Source organism: Tachyglossus aculeatus, chromosome 24 (assembly GCF_015852505.1).
Source record: "Tachyglossus aculeatus isolate mTacAcu1 chromosome 24, mTacAcu1.pri, whole genome shotgun sequence".
Lineage (NCBI taxonomy): Eukaryota > Metazoa > Chordata > Mammalia > Monotremata > Tachyglossidae > Tachyglossus > Tachyglossus aculeatus.
In genome coordinates, this window is record NC_052089.1 from 4900011 (window position 1) to 4916970 (window position 16960).

Below are 16960 nucleotides of genomic sequence, written 5' to 3' on the forward strand. Positions count from 1 at the left end.
CCCCCATCTCCCGGCCTAGTTAGCCCTCTTCCTCCTGGCCCTGATCCCCCTCTGCCACGCTGCCCTGGTCCTCTTCTATCTCCTGGCCCTGGTCCCCCTCTACCTCCCGGCCCTGGTCCATCTCTGCCTCCCGAACCTGGCCCCACAACTCCCTGCCCAGGTACCCCTCTGCCCCCTGGCCCCTGGTCCCCCCCTCTGCTCCCTGCCCCTGGCCCCTTTAAGCCTACCAGTCCTGGCCTCCCTCTACCTCCAGGCCACTGGGTCTTTCTAAGTCCCGGCGATGTGTCTCCTCTACCTCCCGGTCCTGGTTCCCCTGTTTTACCAGCCCTTGTTTCCCTCTACCTCCAGGCCCTGGCCCCTCTCTCTGTCCTGGACCTGGGACCCTCTACCTCTCAGCCTAGGCCCCCTTGTATCCCGGCCCAGGTAATCCTCTGCCTCCCGGATCTGGACCCCCTCTGACTCCATGCCCTTGTCACCTCCTCTTCTCGGCCATGGTCCCCCTTTGCCTCCCGTGCCTCGTACCCCTCTGCATTCTGACCCTGGTCCCCCTCTGCCTCCCGGCGCTGTTCCCCCGTCTACCGGCCCGGGTACCCCTCTGCCTCCTGGCCCTGGTCCTACCCTGCTTCATGGCCCTGGTCCTCCCCTGCCTCCCTGCCCAGGAACCCCTCAGCCTGCTGGCCCTTGTCCCCCGTCTATCGGCCCTGGTACCCCTCTGCCTCCTGGCCATGGTCCCCCCACCCTGCCGCCATGCTCTGGTCTCCCTCTGCCTCCCGACCCTGGGTTCCCCCTACTTCCCGGCCCTGATCCCCGATTATCTCCTGGCCCGGGTATCCCTCTGTCTTCTGGCCCTGGTCCCCCTATGCCTCCCTGCCTTTGTCCCCCACCATTTCTCGGCCCTGGTCCCCCTCTTTCTCCCATCCCTGTTCCCCCTCGTCCTCCAAGCCATGGTCCCCCGGCCAAGGTAACCTTCTGCTTCCTGGTCCCGGTCCCCATCTGCCTCCCTTGGGCCTTTCTACATCGCGAAGCTGGATCCCCTTTACCTCCCGGCCCTGGTCCCCCGTCGGCCAGCCCAGGTAACAGTCTGCCTCCTGGACCTGGTCCCCCTCTGCTTACATGCCCTGGTCCCCATCTGCCTATCGGCCATGGTACTCCGTAGCCTCCCGGCCCTGGTTCCTCCTGCCTCCCTGCCCTTGTCTCCCCCAATTCTCGACCCTGGTGCCCCATTGCCTCCCGGCCCAGGTACCCCTCTGCCTTCTGGCCCTAGTCTCCCCCCCCCCCGCCATCATGCGCTTATCCCCCTCTGCATTCCGGACCTAGTCCCTCTGTGCCTCCAGGCCTTGGTTTCCTCGTACCGCCAGGCCCTTGGGTGAGTCTCCATCCCGGTCCTTGGTCCCCTCTACAACCCGGCCCCGGTCCCCCTGTCTCCAGGCCCAGGTACCCATCTGCCTCCTGGCCCTGGTCCGCCCTCGCCACCCTGCCCTGGTCCCCCTCTGCCACTCTGCACTGGTTCCCCTCTGTCATCAGGACCTGGTCCTTCATCACCCGGCCCTGGTACCCCTCTGCCTCTTGGACCTGATGCCCCTCTGCCTCCCGGCCCTGGTCCCCCGTCTCCAGGCCCAGGTACCCCTAAGCCTCCGAGCCCTGGGTCCCCTCTAGGTCCGGTCCTGATCCCCCATCTCCTGGCCCAGGTACCCTTCTAAATCCTTGCCCTGGTCCCCCTCTGCCTCTCCGCCCGAGTCCCTTTAAGCCGCCCAGCCCTGGACCCCCTCTGCCTCCCTGTCCTGGTCTCCCCCTAACCCCCCACCTCTCGTACCCTGGACCCCTCTGACTTTCGGCCCTAGTTCCCCTTTCCTTCCGAGAAGCTGGGGGTGATAAGGGCAGGAAGGCAGAGGTGCCCCTTTGCCTGCCGGCCCTTGTCCCCGTTTCCTGGCACTGGTCCCCCTCTGCCTCCTGGTCCTGGTCCCACTGTACCTCCCTGCTCTTGTCCACACCTACTCTCGACCCTGGTCCCCCTCTGTCTCCTGGCCCTTGTCCCCCTGTTTCCCGGCGCTGGTGCCCCTCTGCCTCCTGGTCCTAGTTTCACTCTGCAATCCTACTCTGGTCCACACCGCCTTTCAGCCCTGGTCCCTCTCTGCCACCCAGCCCAGGTAACCCTCTGCGTCCCGGCCCTGGTGCCCCTGCCTCAAGACCCAGGTACCCCTCTACCTCCTGGCCCTGGAAACTCTGTGCCTCCCGGCACTGGTCTCCATCTAGATCCAGGCCCTTGGTTCTCTCCCCGTTCCGGCCCTGGGTCCCGTCTACCTTCTATCCCAGATCACCCTGTCTCCCAACAGTCAACCCTCTGCCTCCTGGCCTGGGTCGCCCTCTGACTCCCTATCCTGTTCCCCTCTGCCTCTCGGCCCTGGTCCCACTCTGCCTCTTGGTCCTGGTCCCCCTGTCTCCAGGCCCAGGTATCCCTCTGCCTCCCGGCCCTGGTCACCCTGACTTCCAGCCCGGGTACCGCTCTTTCTCCTGGCCCTGGTTCCCCGTCTGCCCCCATGCCCTGGTCCCCATCTGCCTCCCAGCCCTGATCCCTTTGAGCCTACCGGCCCTGGTCCCTCTTTACCTCCAGACCATAGGTCCCCTCTACCTCCCGGCCCTGATCTCCCTCTACCTCCAGGCCCTGGCCTCTCTCTCTGGCCCGGCAGTGGGACCCTCAACCTCTTGGCCCGGGTCCTCCCCGTCTCCCGGCCCAGGTACCATTCTGCTTCCCGGTCCTAGTCCCCTTGTCCCCCGGCCCCGGTACCCCCTGCCTCCCGGCATTGGTCTCTTATACCTTCCCACCCTGGTCCCCCTCTGCCTCCAGGCCCTGGTAACTCTGTGTCTCCCAGCCCTGGTCTCCTTCTATCTCCAGGCCCATGGGTCTCCCTCTGTCCCGGCCTGGGGTCCTCTCTACTACCAGGCCCAGCTACCCCTCTGCCTTCTGGCACTGACCCTACTCTGTTGCCCTGCCCTGGTCGCCTTCTGCCCTTGGTTCCTGGTCCCCCTTTACTTCTTGGCCCTTGTCCCCCTCAACATTCTGGCGCCGGTAATATTCTCCCTCTGGCCCATGGTCCCCTCTACGTCCCTGCCCTGGTCCCCATCTTCCACCTGGACCACACTGGTGCCCCGGTTATTCCCAGGCCTCGTCGCCTTATATCTCCAGACGAGGTCCCCCTCTGCCTACTGTCCCTAGTCCCCGGATGCCTTCCAGCCCTGGTCTCCTTCAACCTCCAAGCCCTGGCCCCTCTCCTCGTCCCAGCCATGGTTATCCTGTATCTCCCAGCCTAGATGCCCATATCTCCTGGACCAGGTACCCCTATGCCTCCAGGCCCTGGTCCCCTCTGTCTTCATGCCTTGGTCCCCCTCTGCCTCCCGACACTGGTCACCCTCTACCACCCGACCCTGGTCCCCCATATCCCGGCCCAGGTATCCATTTGCCTCCTGGCACTGGTCCTCCTCTGCCTCCATGTCCTGGTCCCATCGGCCTCCCTTCCATTGTCACCCCCCCCAACCCCGCTTCTCGGCCCTGGTCCCCCGTCTCCTGGCCCAGGTACGCTCTGCCTATTTTACTTGTACATATTTACTATTCTATTTATCTTGTCAATGCTGTGCATGTAGCTTTACTTCCATTGATACTGATGATTTGACACCTGACCACATGTTTTGTTTTGTTGTCTGTCTCCCCTTTCTAGACTGTGAGCCCGTTGTTGGGTAGGGACCATCTCTACATGTTGCCAGCTTGTACTTCCCAAGAGCTTAGAACAGTGCTATTCACACAGTCAGCCCTCAATAAATACGACTGAATGAATAACCTTAGTCCCCCACTGCTGCCCTGCCATGGTCCTCCTCTGCCTCCCAACCCTGGGTCCCCTCACCTTCCAGGCACTGGTACCCCTCTGACTGCCTCCCATGGTCTCCCTCTGCCTCTCTGCCCTTGTCCAGGCAATTTTTCGGCCCTGGTCCCCCTTTGCCTTCCGGCCCAGGTACTACTCTTCCTCCTGGCCCTGATCCCCTCTACCTCCCGACCCTCGTCCCCCGTCTCCTAGCCCAGGTACCCTTCTAAATCCTGGTCCTGGTCCCGCTCTGACTCCCCGCCCTGGTCCAATTCTAACTCCAGGCCCTGGATCCCCTCTGCCTCCTTGTCCTGGTCCCCCACCCCCCGCCGCTTCTCGTCCCCCGGTCCCCCTCTGACTTTCGCCCTAGTTCCCCTTTCCTTACGAAAAGCGGGGGAGTGATAAGGGAAGCGAGGTAGATTTAATCCTCTGCCTACTGGCCCTGGTCCCCGTTTCCCGGCACTGGTCCCCCTCTGCCTCCCGGCCCTGGGCCCCTCTGCCTCCTGGTCCTGTTCCCCCTCTATCTCCAGGACCTGGTCCTCCTCTGCCTCTCGGCCCTGTTTCCTTTGAGCCTACAGGCCCTGGCCTCCCTCTAAGTCCAATATAAGGGTCTCTCTCCGTCCCGGCCATGGGTCCCCTTTACCTCCCGGCCCTCATTCCCCTGTTCTACCTTCCACGGTCTCCCTCTACCGACAGACACCGGCCCTTCTCTCCATCCTGGCCCTGGGACTCTTTACCTCCTTGCCTACGTCCCCCTGTCTTCCGGCCCAGGTACCCCGTCTGCCTCCCTGCCTTGGTCTCCCCTTGCCTCACGTCCCTGGTCCCCCACTGACTTTAAGCCCTAGTTCCCCTTGATTTCCGAGAAGCGGAGGGAGCAAGAGCAGGGAGGCAGAGGTACCCCTCTGCCTGCCGGCCCTGATCCCCATTTCCTGGTTCTGGACCCCCTCTACTTCACGGCCCTGGTCCCTCTCTGCCTCCCAAACCTGTTCACTCATCTCCCGTCCCTGGTCCCTTTGAGCCTCCCGGCCCTGGTCCCTTTGAACCTCCCGGCCCTGGCCTCCCTCTACCTCCAGACCACTGGGTCTCTCTCCGTTCCGGCCATGGGTCCCCTCTACCTCCCACCCCTGGTCTCCCTGTTCTATCAGCCCTGGTCTCCATCTGCCTCCTGGCCCTGGTCCCTCATCTGCCGGCCTTGGTACCACTTTGCCTACTGGCCATGGTCCTCCCTTGCTGCCCTGCCCTGGTCCCCCTCTACCTCCCGGTCATGGTCCCCCAGTCTCCTCGCCCAGGTCCCCCTCTGCTTCCTGGACCTGGTCCCTCTGTGCCTCCAGGCTCTAGCCCCACCAGCATCGCGGCCCTGGTCACGCTCTTCCTCTTGGTCCTTGTCCACCATCTCCCGGCCCAGTTACCTCTCTGCCTCCTGGCCCTGGTCCGCCCTGCCATGCTGCCCTGGTCACCATCTGCCTCCAATCCCTGCTTCCCATGTGCCTGCCAGCCCTGGGTCACCCTTACTTCCAAGAAGCTGGGGTGACAGGGGCAGGGAGGCAGAGGAACCCCTCTGTCTGCCGTCCCTGGTCCCCCTCTACCTCCAGGCCCGGGTCCCCCTCTACATCCCTACACTGGTCCATTTAAGCATCCCAGCCCTGGTCCCCTTCTGCCTCCCTACCCTGGTCCCCCATCTCCCCCAACCCAGGGACCCCTCTTCCTCCCTGCATTTGTTCCCCCCACTTCTCGGTCCTGGTCCCCCTTTGCCTTCTGGCCCCAGGCCCCTTCTTCCTCGTAGAGGCACCCCTGTGCCTGCTGGCCCTGATTCCCGTTTCCCAACCCTAGTCCCCCTCTGCCTCTAGGCCTAGGTCTCCCTCTGCGCCCCAATAGTGTTCCCCCCATCTCTCGGCCCAGGTACCCCTCTGCCTCCTGGCCCTGGTTCCCCTCTAGCTCCAGGCCCTGGACCTTCTCTGCCTCCCGGCCAATTGGTCCCCTCTACATCCCGGCCCAGGTGCCCCTCTTGTACCAGCCCTCGTCTCCCTCTACCTCCAGGCCCTGGCCCCTTTCTCCGTCCCGGCTCTGGGACCCCCTACCTCCCGGCCTAGGTCCCCCTGTCTCCCGCCCCAGGTACCCCTCTGCCTCCTGGCCCTGGTTCCCCTTTGCCTTTCTGCCCTGGTCCCCATCTGCTTCCCGGCCCTGGCCGGCTTCTGCCTCTCTGACCTGGTCACCCCCCACCTCTTGGCCCTCATTCCCCTCTGCTTCTTTGCCCAATCCCAATGTTCTCCCGGAACAAGTACCCCTCTGCCTCCCAGCCCTGGCCACGCTACCTCCCTACACTGGTCCCCTTTAACCTCCCTGACCTTGTCCACCCGGCTTCTCGGCCATGGTCCCCCTTTGTCTCTGGTCCCAGGTACCCCTTTGCCTCCTGGCCCTGGTCCCCCTCTGCCTCCCGACCCTGGTCCCCGTTTCTGGGCCATGGTGCCCCTCTGCCTCCCAGTACTGGTCCCCTCTGCTTTCCGACCCTGGCCCCCCGTCTCCCAGCCCAGGTACCCCTCTGCCTCCAGGCCCTGGTCCCACTCTGCCTCCCGGCCCTGCTCCATTTGAGCCTCCCAGCTCTAGTCTCCCTCTACCACCAGACCATTGGGTTTCTCTCCATCCTGGTCATTGGTCCCCACTACCTCCAGGCCCTGGTGCCCTTGTTCTGCCAGCCCTGATCTTCCTCTACCTCCAAGCCCTGGCCCGTCTTTCCGTCCTGGCCCAGGCCCTTCTCTCCATCCTGGTCCTGGGACCCTCTATGTCCCAGCCTAGGTTCCACTGTCTCCCAGCCCGGGTCCCCCAGTCTTCCGGCCTAGGCACCCTTCTGACTTCCGGCCCTGCTCCCCCTGTCTTCTGGCCTAGGTAACGCTCTCCCTCAGGCCCTGGTCCCCCTCTGCCTCCCGCCCAAGGTACCCCTCTGCCTCCCGGCCCTGGTCCCCTTTCTTCCAGCCCAAGAACCCATCTGCCTCCGTGCCCTTGTCTCCAATGTCTCCCAGCCCAGGTACTCCTCTGCTTCCTGGCCCTCGTTCCCCTCTACCTCCAGGCCCTGGTCACCCGCTGCCTACTGCCCCTACTCCCTTTAAGCCTCCCGGTCCTTCTCTCTCTCTCTACCTCCAGGCCACTGGGTCTCTCCGTCCCAGCCATGGGTCCCCTCTACGTACCGGCACAGGTCCCCCCCTGTTCTGCCTGCCCTGGTTTCCCTCTACCTCCAGGCCCTGTCCCCTCCTTCCGTCCCGGCCCTGGGACACTTTACCTCCCGGCCTAGGTCCCCCTGTCTCCCGGCCCAGGTACCTCTCTGCTTCCCAGCCCCGGTCCCCTTTTCTCCTGGCACAGGTATCCCTCTGCCTCCTGGCACTGGTCCCTTTCTGCTTTCCCGCCCTGCTCCCCCTCTGTTTCCCGGCCCTGGTCTGACTCTGCCTTTCTGACCCGGTCGCCCCCTGTCCCTCTGATTCTTAACGCTAGTGCCCCTGTCTCCTGGCACAGATACTCTTCTGCCTTGCGGCCCTGGTCTCCCTGTATCCGGCCTAGGTAACCCTCTGCCTCCGGCCCTGGTCCCCCTCTGACTCCCAGCCCTTGTCCACCATGCTTCTCAGCCCTAGACCCCTTTGCCACCCAGCCCAGGTCCCCCTCTGTCTCCCGGTCCTGGTCACCGTTTCCAGGCCCTGGTCCTCCCCTGCCTCCTGACCCCGGTCCCCCGAGCTCCGGGCAGAGTCACCCCTCTGCCTCCTGGCCCTCGTCCTCCTCTACCTCCAGGCCCTGGTTTCCCTTGGCCTCCCGGCCCTGCTCCCTTTAAACATCCAGGCCATGGTCTCCCTCTACCTTCAGACCACGGGGTCTCTCTCTGTCCCGCACATGGCTCCCCTCTAAATTCCGGCCCTGCTCTCCATATTCTACCAACCCTGGTCTCCCTCTACCTCCAGACCCTGGCACCTTTCTCCATCCCGGCCCTGGGATCCACTACCTCCCGGCCTAGGTACCCCTGTCTCCCGGCCCCAGTCCCCCTCTGCCTTCCCACCCTGGTCTCCCTCTGCTTCCTGGCCCTGGCGCGCGTCTGCCTCTCTGTCCTAGTCACCCCCTGCGTCTCGGCCCTGGTTCCCCTCTGCTTCTCAGCCCTAGTCCCGCGTCTCCTGGCACGGGTACACTTCTGCCTCCCTAAACAGGTACCCCTCACCCTGCTGGCCCTGGTCCCCCTCTTTCTCTTTGTCATTTCCCCCTATCTACGAATCCTGGTACCCCTTTGTCACCTAACCCTGGTCCCACTCTGCCTCCAGGCCCAGGTCCTGCTCTGCCTCCCGGCCCTGGTACCTCTCTGCCTTCCGACCCTGGTCCCGCTTTCTCATGGCCCACTTACCCCTCCACTTCCCGGGCCTGGTACCAATGTCTCTCGCCGAGGTACCCTTCTGCCTCCCGGCCCTTGTCTCCCTCTGCCTCTCTGCCCTGATCCCTCCGGCTTCTCGGCCCGGGTCACCCTCTGCCTCCTGGCCCTGGTCCCGCTCTGATGCCCTGCCCTGACCCCCCAACCCCGCTTTTCGGCCCTGGTCCCTCTCTGCCTCCTGGCCGTTTTCCATGTCTGCCTTTCAACCCTGTTCCCTCTTTACTCTCTGGCTCTGGTCCTCCACGACCTTCCGGCCATTTTCCCCCTCTCCCTCCGGCCCTAGTTCACCTCTACCTCCCTGCCTTAGTCCACAACTTCCACCCAGACCTGGTCCCTCTCTGCCTACCGGCATGGTGCCCTGTTACTTCCCAGCACTCGTAGACTTGTACCTCCGGGCCCTGGTCACCCTCTGCCTCTGGGCCCTGGTCCCCCTGTGCCGGCCGGCCGTCGTCACCCTCTACCTCCTGGCCCTTACCCTTCTCTCCCTCCGAGCCCTGGATCCCCTATTCATTTATTTATTTATATTTATTGAGCGCTTATTGTGTGTACTAAGCGCTTGGGAAGTACACTTTTTCCACATATAGAGACGGTCCCTACCCAACAGCGGGCTCACAGTCTAGAATGGGGAGACAGACAACAATACAAAACATATTAACAAAATAAAATAAATAGAATAGAGTGGCCTCCCTCTACCTCCAGGCCACTGGGTTTCTCTCCGTCCCGGCCATGGGTCCCCTCTATCTCCAGGCCCTTGTCCCCGTGTCTAGAGGCCCTGGTCCATCTCTGCCTCCCGGCCATGGTCCCTGTCAGGCTCCCTGCCCTGGTCCCCCTCAACTTCCCAGCCCAGGCCGGCCTCTGCCTCTCTGACCTGGTCTCACCCCGCCTCTTGGCCCTGGTTGTCCTCAGCTTCTCAGCCCTAGTCCCACTGTCTCCCGGCACAGATACCCCTCTGCCTCCCAGCTAGGGCCCCCTGTCCCCCAGACCAGGTACCCCTCTGCCTCCCGGCTTTGGTCGCCCTGTCTACCGTCCCCGGTCCCTCACTTTCTCCCGGTCCTGGTCACCCTCAGCATCCCTGACCTTGTCACACTGCTTCTTGTCCCTGGTCCCCTTTTGCCTCCCGGCCCAGGTACCCCTCTGCCTCCTGGCCCTGGCTCCCATCTGCTTCCCGGCCCTGGTCCCCAGTCTACCGGCTCGGGTACCCTGCTGCCTCCAGGCGCTGGTCACCCATTCATTCAATCGTATTTATTGAGTGCTTACTGTGAGCAGAGCACTGTACTAAGAGCTTGGGAAGTACAAGTTGGCAACATATAGAGATGGTCCCGACCCAACAACGTGCCTCCCAACCCTAGTCCCCCATCTCCCGGTCCCTTTGCGCCTCCCGGCCCTGGTCTCCCACTACTTCCAGGCCACTGGGTCTCTCTCCGTCCAGGCCATGGGTTCCATCTACCTCCATGCCCTGGTCCCCATGTTCTGCCAGCCCTGGCCTCCCTCTACCTTCCGGCCCTGATCCCCCTGATTCCCTGCCCTGGTCCCCCTCTCCCTCCAAGCCATGGGCCATGGGTCTCTCTCCGTCCCGGCCATGGGTCCCCCTGCTCTGCCAGCCTGGTTTCCCTCTACCAACAAGCCCCGGCCCCTTTCTCCGTCCCGGCCCTGAGACCTTCTGCCTCCCGGCCCAGGTCCCCCTGTCTCCCCGCCCATGAACTCCTCTGCCTCCTAGCCCTGGTGACCCGCTGCCTCCCGACCCTGGTCCCCCTTCTCCGGGTCCCGGTACTCCTCTGCTTCCTGGCCCTGATTCCCCTCTGCCTCCCGGCCCTGGTCACCCTAGCCTCCAGATACTAGTCTCCCGTTTCAGGCCCAGGAACCCCTTGCCTCCTGGCCCTGGTTCCCCTCTGCCTCCCGACCCCGGTCCCCCTTCTCTGGGCTCCGATACCCCTCTGCCTCCTGGCCCTGATCCCTCTCTTCCTCTCGGCCCTGGTCACCCAAGCCTCCCGACACTAGCCTCCCATATCCCGGCCCAGGAACACCTTGCCTCCTGGCCCTGGTCCCCCTCTGCCTCCCGACTCTGGTCCCTCTCGGCCTCCCTTCCCTTATCCACCCCTTTCTCGGCCCTGTTCCACCTTTGCCTTCCAGACCACGTACCGCTCAGTCTGCTGGCACTGGTCCCCCACTGCCTCCTGGGCCTTGTCCACTGGTCTACTAGCCCAGGTTCCCTTCTAAATCTTGGCCCCGGTCCCCCTCTGCCTACTCGCCCTGGTCCCGCTCTGACACCCTGCCCTGGTCCCCCCCCCCACCCGGCGTCTCGGTCCTAGTCCCCCTCTGCCTCCCAGCCCTTGTTACCCTCTGCTTTTCAGCCCTGGTCCCACTTTACTTTCTGGCCCTGGTCCCCCTCTCACCTTCCGGCCCTCGGTCACCTCTACCATGCGACCCTGGTCCCCTTGTCTTGTAGCCCAGATATCCTTCTGTCTCTCTGCCTGGTCCCCCTTTCTTTCGGCCCAGGTACCCTTCTGCCTCCTGGTCCTGGTCCCCCTCTGCCACCCTGCCCTGGTCCTCCTCTGCCTCCCGGCCCTCAACCCTTTGTACCTCCCGGCCCTGTTCTCGTTCCACCCCCACGTTCTTGGGTTTCTCTCCGTCCCAGCCCTGGATCCCCTCTACCTTCCAGCCCTGGTCCTCCTGTCTCCTGACCCAGGTACCCCTCTGCCTCCTGGCTCTGGTCTCCCCTCCTTCTCGGCCTTGATTCCCCTCTGCCTCCTGGCCCTGGGTCCCCGTTACCTGCCAGTCCTGGCCTCCCTCTACCTCCGGGCCCTGGCAGCTCTCTCCGTCTTGGCCCTGTGTCCTCTCTACCTACCACCCAAGGGTACCCCTGTCTCCCGGCCCAGGTACCCCGCTACCTCACGCCCTGGTCCCCCTGATTGCCAGTCCAGGTAACCCTCTGCTTCCTGGCCCTAGTCTCCCTCTCCCTCACTGCCCGGGTTCCCGCGGCTTCTCAGCACCTGTACTCCTCTGCCTCCCTGCCCAGGTACCCCTCTACCTTCCGGCGCTGGTCCCCCATCTCCCGGCCCAGGTACCCTTCTGCCTCCTGGCCCTGGTCCCCCTCTGCCTCCCTGCCCTGGTACCCCCAGTCACTCGGCTCTGATCCCACTCTGCCACTCTGCTGTGGTCCCCATCTGCCGCTCAGCCCTGGTACCCCTGATCGCCGGCCCAGGTGCTCCTCTGCATCCTGGCCATGGAACCCTCATCTCCCTACTCAGGTACACCTCTGCCTCATGGCCCTCGTCCCCCATTGCCTCCAGGCCCTGGTCTCTCCCACCTCCTGGCCCAGATCCCCCTTTGCCTCCATGCCCAGGTACCCCTCAGCCTGCTGGTCCTTGTCCCCCTCTGCCTCCAGGCCCTGGTCCCCCTCTGCCTCCAGGCCCTGGTCCCCCTCTACGTCGTGGCCCTGGAACCCGTCTCCCAGCCCATGTACCCCTCTGCCTCCTGGCCCTGGTCCCCTATGCCTCCAGGCCTTGGTCCCTTATGTCTCCCAGCCAGGTACCCCTCTGCCTCCTGGCCCTGGTCACCCTCTTCCTGATCTCCTGCCTCTCGGCCCAAGTAACCCTCTGCCTCCTGGCAATGGTCCCCTTGTACCGCATTGCCCTGGTCCCCCTCTGCTTCCCGGCCCTAGACTCTCTCGCACTCCAGATCCTAGTCTCTTTCTCCCTCCAGGCACTTGGGTCTCCCTCTTCCCCGGCCGTGGCTCCTATCTACCTCCAGGCCCTCGTCGCCTTGTTTCCTGGCCCAGGGACCATTCAGCCTCCTAGTCCTGGTCCCCCTCTGCCACCCTGCTCTGGTTCCCCTCTGCCTCCCGGCCCTGGTTCATTCATTCATTAAATCGTATTTATTGAGCGCTTACTGTGTACAGAGCGCTGTACTAAGCGCTCTGTGCCTCCTGATTCTGGTCTCCTTCTACCTTGAGGCTCTTGGGTCTCTCTCCATCCTGGACCTCGTCCTTCTGTCCCCTGACCCAACTACCCCTCAGCCTCCTGGCCCCGGTCCCCCTCTGCCTTCTGGTCCTGGTTCCCATCTGAGTCTCAGTCCTGGTTCCCCTCTGTCTTTCGGCCCTGGTCCGACTGTCTCCCGGCCCAGGTTCCCCTCTGCCTCCCGGACCTAGTCCCCCTGTCTCACGTCCCAGGTATACGTCTGCCTCCTGGCCCTGGTCCCCCTCTGCCTACCTGCTCTGGTGGCCCTCGGCCACCAGGCCCGGGTTCCCCTCTCCGTCCCAGCCCCAGGTCAGATAAAGCACCCAGCCCTGCTGCCCCTCTCCCAGCCCTGGTCCCCTTCTGGCCGTCATTCCCCTCTTCCAACCGGCCCTGGTCCCTTTCTGGCCGTCATTCCCCTGTTTCCCGGCCCAGGCACCCCTCTGCCTTCTGGCCCTGGTCCCCCTCTTCCTACCAGCCCTCGTCCCACTATTCCTCCAGTCCCGTGTCCCCCTCTGCCTCCAGGCCCGGGTCCCCCTCTCCTTCCCAGCCCTGGGTCCCATATACAACCGGCCCTGCTGCCCGTCTCCCAGCCTGGTACCCCTCTACCTCTTGGCCATCGTCCCCCTGTCTCCCGGCCCAGGCACCACTCAGACTCCTGGTCCTTGCTCCCCTTCACCTCGCAGCCCTGGTCTCCCTCTGCTTCCCGGTCCAGGTACCCCTCTGCCTCCTGGTCCTGGTCCCCCTCCACTGCTCTACCATGGTCCCCCTCTGCCTCCGGGGCCTGGTCCCTCTGTGCTTCCTAGCACTGTTCTCCCTCTACCTCTAGCCCCTGGTCCTTCTCTCTGTTGCGGCCCTGGGTCCCCTCTACCTGCCCGCTCTTGTCTCCCTGCCCCCCAGCCCAGGTACTCCTCTACCTCCCTAGGTCGCCCTCGGCTTCTCTGCCCTGGTCCCGTCCGCTTTTCTCTCCATTCGGGACTTGGGTCCCCTTTACCTCCACGCCCTTGTCCCGATGTATCCCGGTGTAGGTACCCCTCTGCCACGTGGCCCTTATCGACTTCTGCCACCCCTCCCTGATCCCCCTTTATCTCTCGGCCCTGGTCCCTCAGTGGCTCTGGGCTCTGGCCTCCTTTTCATTCATTCAATCGTATTTATTGAGCGCTTACTCTGTGCAGAGTATTGTATTAAGTGCCTCCCGGCCCTAGTCCCCCTTTCTCTCGACCTCGGTAACCCTCTGCCTCTCGGCCTTGGTCCCCCTGTCTCCCGGCCCATGTACCCCTCTGCTCCCCTGCACTGGTCCCCCTGCCTCCCGGCCCAGGTACCCTTCTGCCTTCCTGCCCTGGTCCCCCGTCTCCCAGCCCAGGTACCTCTCTGCCTCCTGGACCTGGTCCGCTCTTCCTACTTGCCTTTGTCCCCGTCTCCCGGCCCAGGTACCCCTCTGCCTCCTGGCCCTGCTCCCCCTCTGCCTCCCGGCCCTGGTCCCCCATCTCCCGGCACAGGTACCCCTCTGCCTCCTGGCCCTGCTCCACCTCTGCCTCCCGGCCCTGGTCCCCGGTCTCCCGGCCCAGGTACCCATCTGCCTCCTGGACCTGGTCCCCCTTTGCCTACATGCCCTGGTCCCCATCTGCCTCCCGGCCCTGGTACTCCGTGGCCTCCCGGCCATGGTCCCCCCTGCCTCCCTGCCCCTGTCTCCCCGTATTCTCGACCCAGGTCCCCCTTGGCCTCCCGGCCCAGTTACCCCTCTGCCTCCTGGCCCTTGTCCCCCCTTGGCACCATGCCCTGATCCCCCTCTGCATTCTGGACCTGGTCCCTCTGTGCCTCCAGGCCTTGTAGCGCCAGGCCCTTGGGTGAGTCTCCATCCCGGCCCTGGGTCCCCTCTACCTCCCGGCCCAGGTACTCCTCTGCCTATCGGCTCTGGTCCCTCTGTCTCCCGGGCCAGGTACCCCTCTGCCTCCTAGCCCTGGTTTCTTTCTAGCTCCAGGCCTTTGGGTGAGTCTCCGTCCAGGCCCTGGGTTCCCTCTACCTCCCGGCCCAGGTACCCTCTCTGCCCCCAGGCCCTGCTGCCCCTCGGCCGCCCGGGCCTGGTCCCCGTCTGCCTCCCTGCCCTTGTCGCCCATACATCTCCACCCTGGTCCACCTTTGCCTCCCGGCCCAGGTTGCCCTCTGCCTCCAGGCCCCGGTCCGCCTCTGCGTCTATGATCTGGTCACCACGTGCCTCTCGGCCCTGGTCCCTTTCTGCTTCTCAGCCCTGGTCCTCCTGTCTTCCGGCCCAGGTACTCCTCGGCCTCCCGGCCCTGGTCTCCTGTCTCCCGGCCCAGGTACCCCTATGCTTCCTGGCCCTGGTCCCCCTCTGCCTCCCGGCCCTGGTCCTTCTGTGCCTCCCGGCCCTGGTCTCCCTGGACCCCCAGGCCCCGCTCCCTCTCTCTGTCACGCCCCACGTCCCATCTACCTCCCAGCTCGGGTCCCCCTGTCTCCCGGCCCAGGTTCCACTCTGCCTCCTGGCCCTGGTCCCCCTCTGCCTACCCGCCCTGGTCCCCCTCTCGCCTCTGGTCTCCCTGTCTCCCGGCCCAGGTCCCCCTATACCTCCCTATCCCGGTCCCCCCTACTTCTTGGCCATGGTCCCACTCTACTTTCTGGCCCAGGTACGTCTCTACCTCCTGGTCCTGGTCACCCTCTGCTCCCCGCCGTGGTACCCCGTCTCTAGGTCCAGTTACCCCTCTGCCTCCAAGCCCTGGTCCCTATCTCCCAGCCCAGGTATCCCTCTGCCTCCCGGCTCTGGTCTGCCTCTGCCTCTCTGATCTGTTCGCCACCTGCCTCTCGGCACTTGTTACACTCCTTTTTTCAGCCCTGCTCACCCTGTCTCCCTTCCCAGGTACCTCTCTGCCTCCCTGGCATGGTCGCCCTGTCTTCCAGGCCAGGTACTCCTCTGCCTCCTGGCCCTGATCCCCGTCTGCATCCCGGCTCTGGTACTTCTGTGCCTCCTGGCCCTGGTCCCCCTCAAACTCCAGGCCCTGGTCCCTCTCTCCATCACGGCTCTCTCCATCACGGCCCTATTCCCCGTTTCCCGGGCCAGGTACGCCCCTGCATTCAGGTCCTGTTCCACCTCGGTCACCCGGCTCTGGTCCCCTTCTGCCTCCCTGCCCTTGCCGCCCCCCCCCTTCACCGCTTTTTCTCCCGACCCAGGTTCCTCTGTCTCCTGGCCCAGGGCACCCTCTGCCTCCCTTCCCTGGTCCCTCATCTCCCGGCCCAGGTCACCCTCTGCCTCCCGGCCCTGGTCCCTCATCTCCCGGCCCAGGTATCCCTCTGCCCTCTGGCCCTGGTCCTCCTCTACCTCCAGACCTGGCTTCCCGTTCCGCCCCAGCCATATACAACTCAGTTCTGCTGCCCGCTTCCTGGCCTAGACGCCTCTGCCTCCTGGCCGTCGTCTCCCTGTCTCCTGGCCCGGGTATTCCTCTACCTCTCGGACCTGGTCCCTCTGTGCATCCCGGACTTGTTCACCTTCTACCTCCAGGCCCTTGGGTCTCTCTCAATCCCGGCCCTTGGTTCCCTCTACCTCCGGGCCCTGGTCCAACTGTCTCCCAGCCCAGGTACCCCACTACCTCCCAGCCCTGGTCCCCCTCTGCCTCCCCATCCTGGTCCCCTTCTATCTCCCATTCCTGGTCACCCTCTGCCTGCCCTCTGCCTCCCCTGCCTCTCGGACCTGCTTCCCCTCTGCTCCTCGACGTGGTCCCCCTCTGCCTCCCGGCCCATGTATCGCGCCACATCCTGGCCCTTTTCCCCATCTGCATCCAGGACCTGGACCCCCTGTCTCCCGGCCCAGGTAATCCCTCTGCCTCTGGGCCCTGATTCCCCTCGCCTCCCCATGCTGGTCCCCCTCTGCCTCCTGACCCTGGTCCCCCTCTGCCTCCTTATTCTGGTTCCCCCCACGACTCGGACCTAGTCCCGCTGCCTCCCGGCCAAGGTCACTCTATGCCTCTCCTCCCTGGTCGCTCTGTGCCTCCCGGCCCTGATCGCTCTGAGCCTCCCAGCCCGAATCTCCGTCTACATCCAGGCCCTTGGGTCCCTCTACGTCCCAGGTCTGGGTGCCCTCTACCTCCAGGCCCTGGTCCCGTTGCCTCCTGGCCCAGGTAGCCTTCTGCTTACTGGACCTGGTAGCCCTTGGCCTCACAGTCCAGGTAACTCTCTTCCTCCTGGCCCTGGTCCCCTTCTGTCTCTGGGGCCTGGTCCCTTTGTGCTTCCCGACGCTGTTCTCCCTCTACCTCCAAGCCCTGGTCCTCCTCTTCATCGCGGCCCTGGGTTCCCTCTACCTGCCCACTCTGGTCTCCCTGCCTCCCAGCCCAGGTACCCCTCTACCTCTTGGCACTGGTCCCCTTGTTTCCCGCTCCGGGTACCCCTCTGCCTCCCGGCCATTGCCCCCCTCTGTCTCCATGCCCTGGTCTCTCCCACCTGTAGGCCCTGGTCCCCCTCTGCCACCCGGCCCTGGTCAACCCTGTCTCCCTGCCCTGGTCACCCTCTGCCTCCCTGCCCTGGTCTCCTCGGCCTCTCGTCCCGAGTCCCCTTCTGACTCCCGGACTAGGTACCTCGCCGCATCCTGGCGCTTTCCCCCCCGTAGCCCCCGTGCACTGGTACCCCGTCTCCCCGCTTAGGTACTCCTCTGCCCCCCAGCCCTGGTTGCCCTGTCTCCAGGCCCAGGTACCCTTCTGCCTCATGGCCCTGCCCGCCCCCCCGCCACCCAGCGTTGGTGCCTATCTGCCTCC

The 16960-nt window shown here is 64.6% G+C and overlaps 1 protein-coding gene across 1 annotated transcript in view; it reads left to right on the top strand.

Moving 5' to 3' along the window:
* The window catches only part of LOC119945106 (neuronal growth regulator 1-like), a 38706-nt gene extending 23102 nt beyond the window's left edge, over window positions 1-15604 (top strand). Inside the window, exons 3-7 of the mRNA XM_038766133.1 lie at window positions 11027-11126; window positions 11775-11778; window positions 12419-12484; window positions 15277-15386; window positions 15541-15604. Coding sequence (XP_038622061.1) covers window positions 11027-11126; window positions 11775-11778; window positions 12419-12484; window positions 15277-15386; window positions 15541-15604 — 344 coding nt within the window. The remainder of the gene's footprint in view (window positions 1-11026; window positions 11127-11774; window positions 11779-12418; window positions 12485-15276; window positions 15387-15540) is intronic.
* The last annotated feature ends 1356 nt before the right edge of the window (window positions 15605-16960 follow it).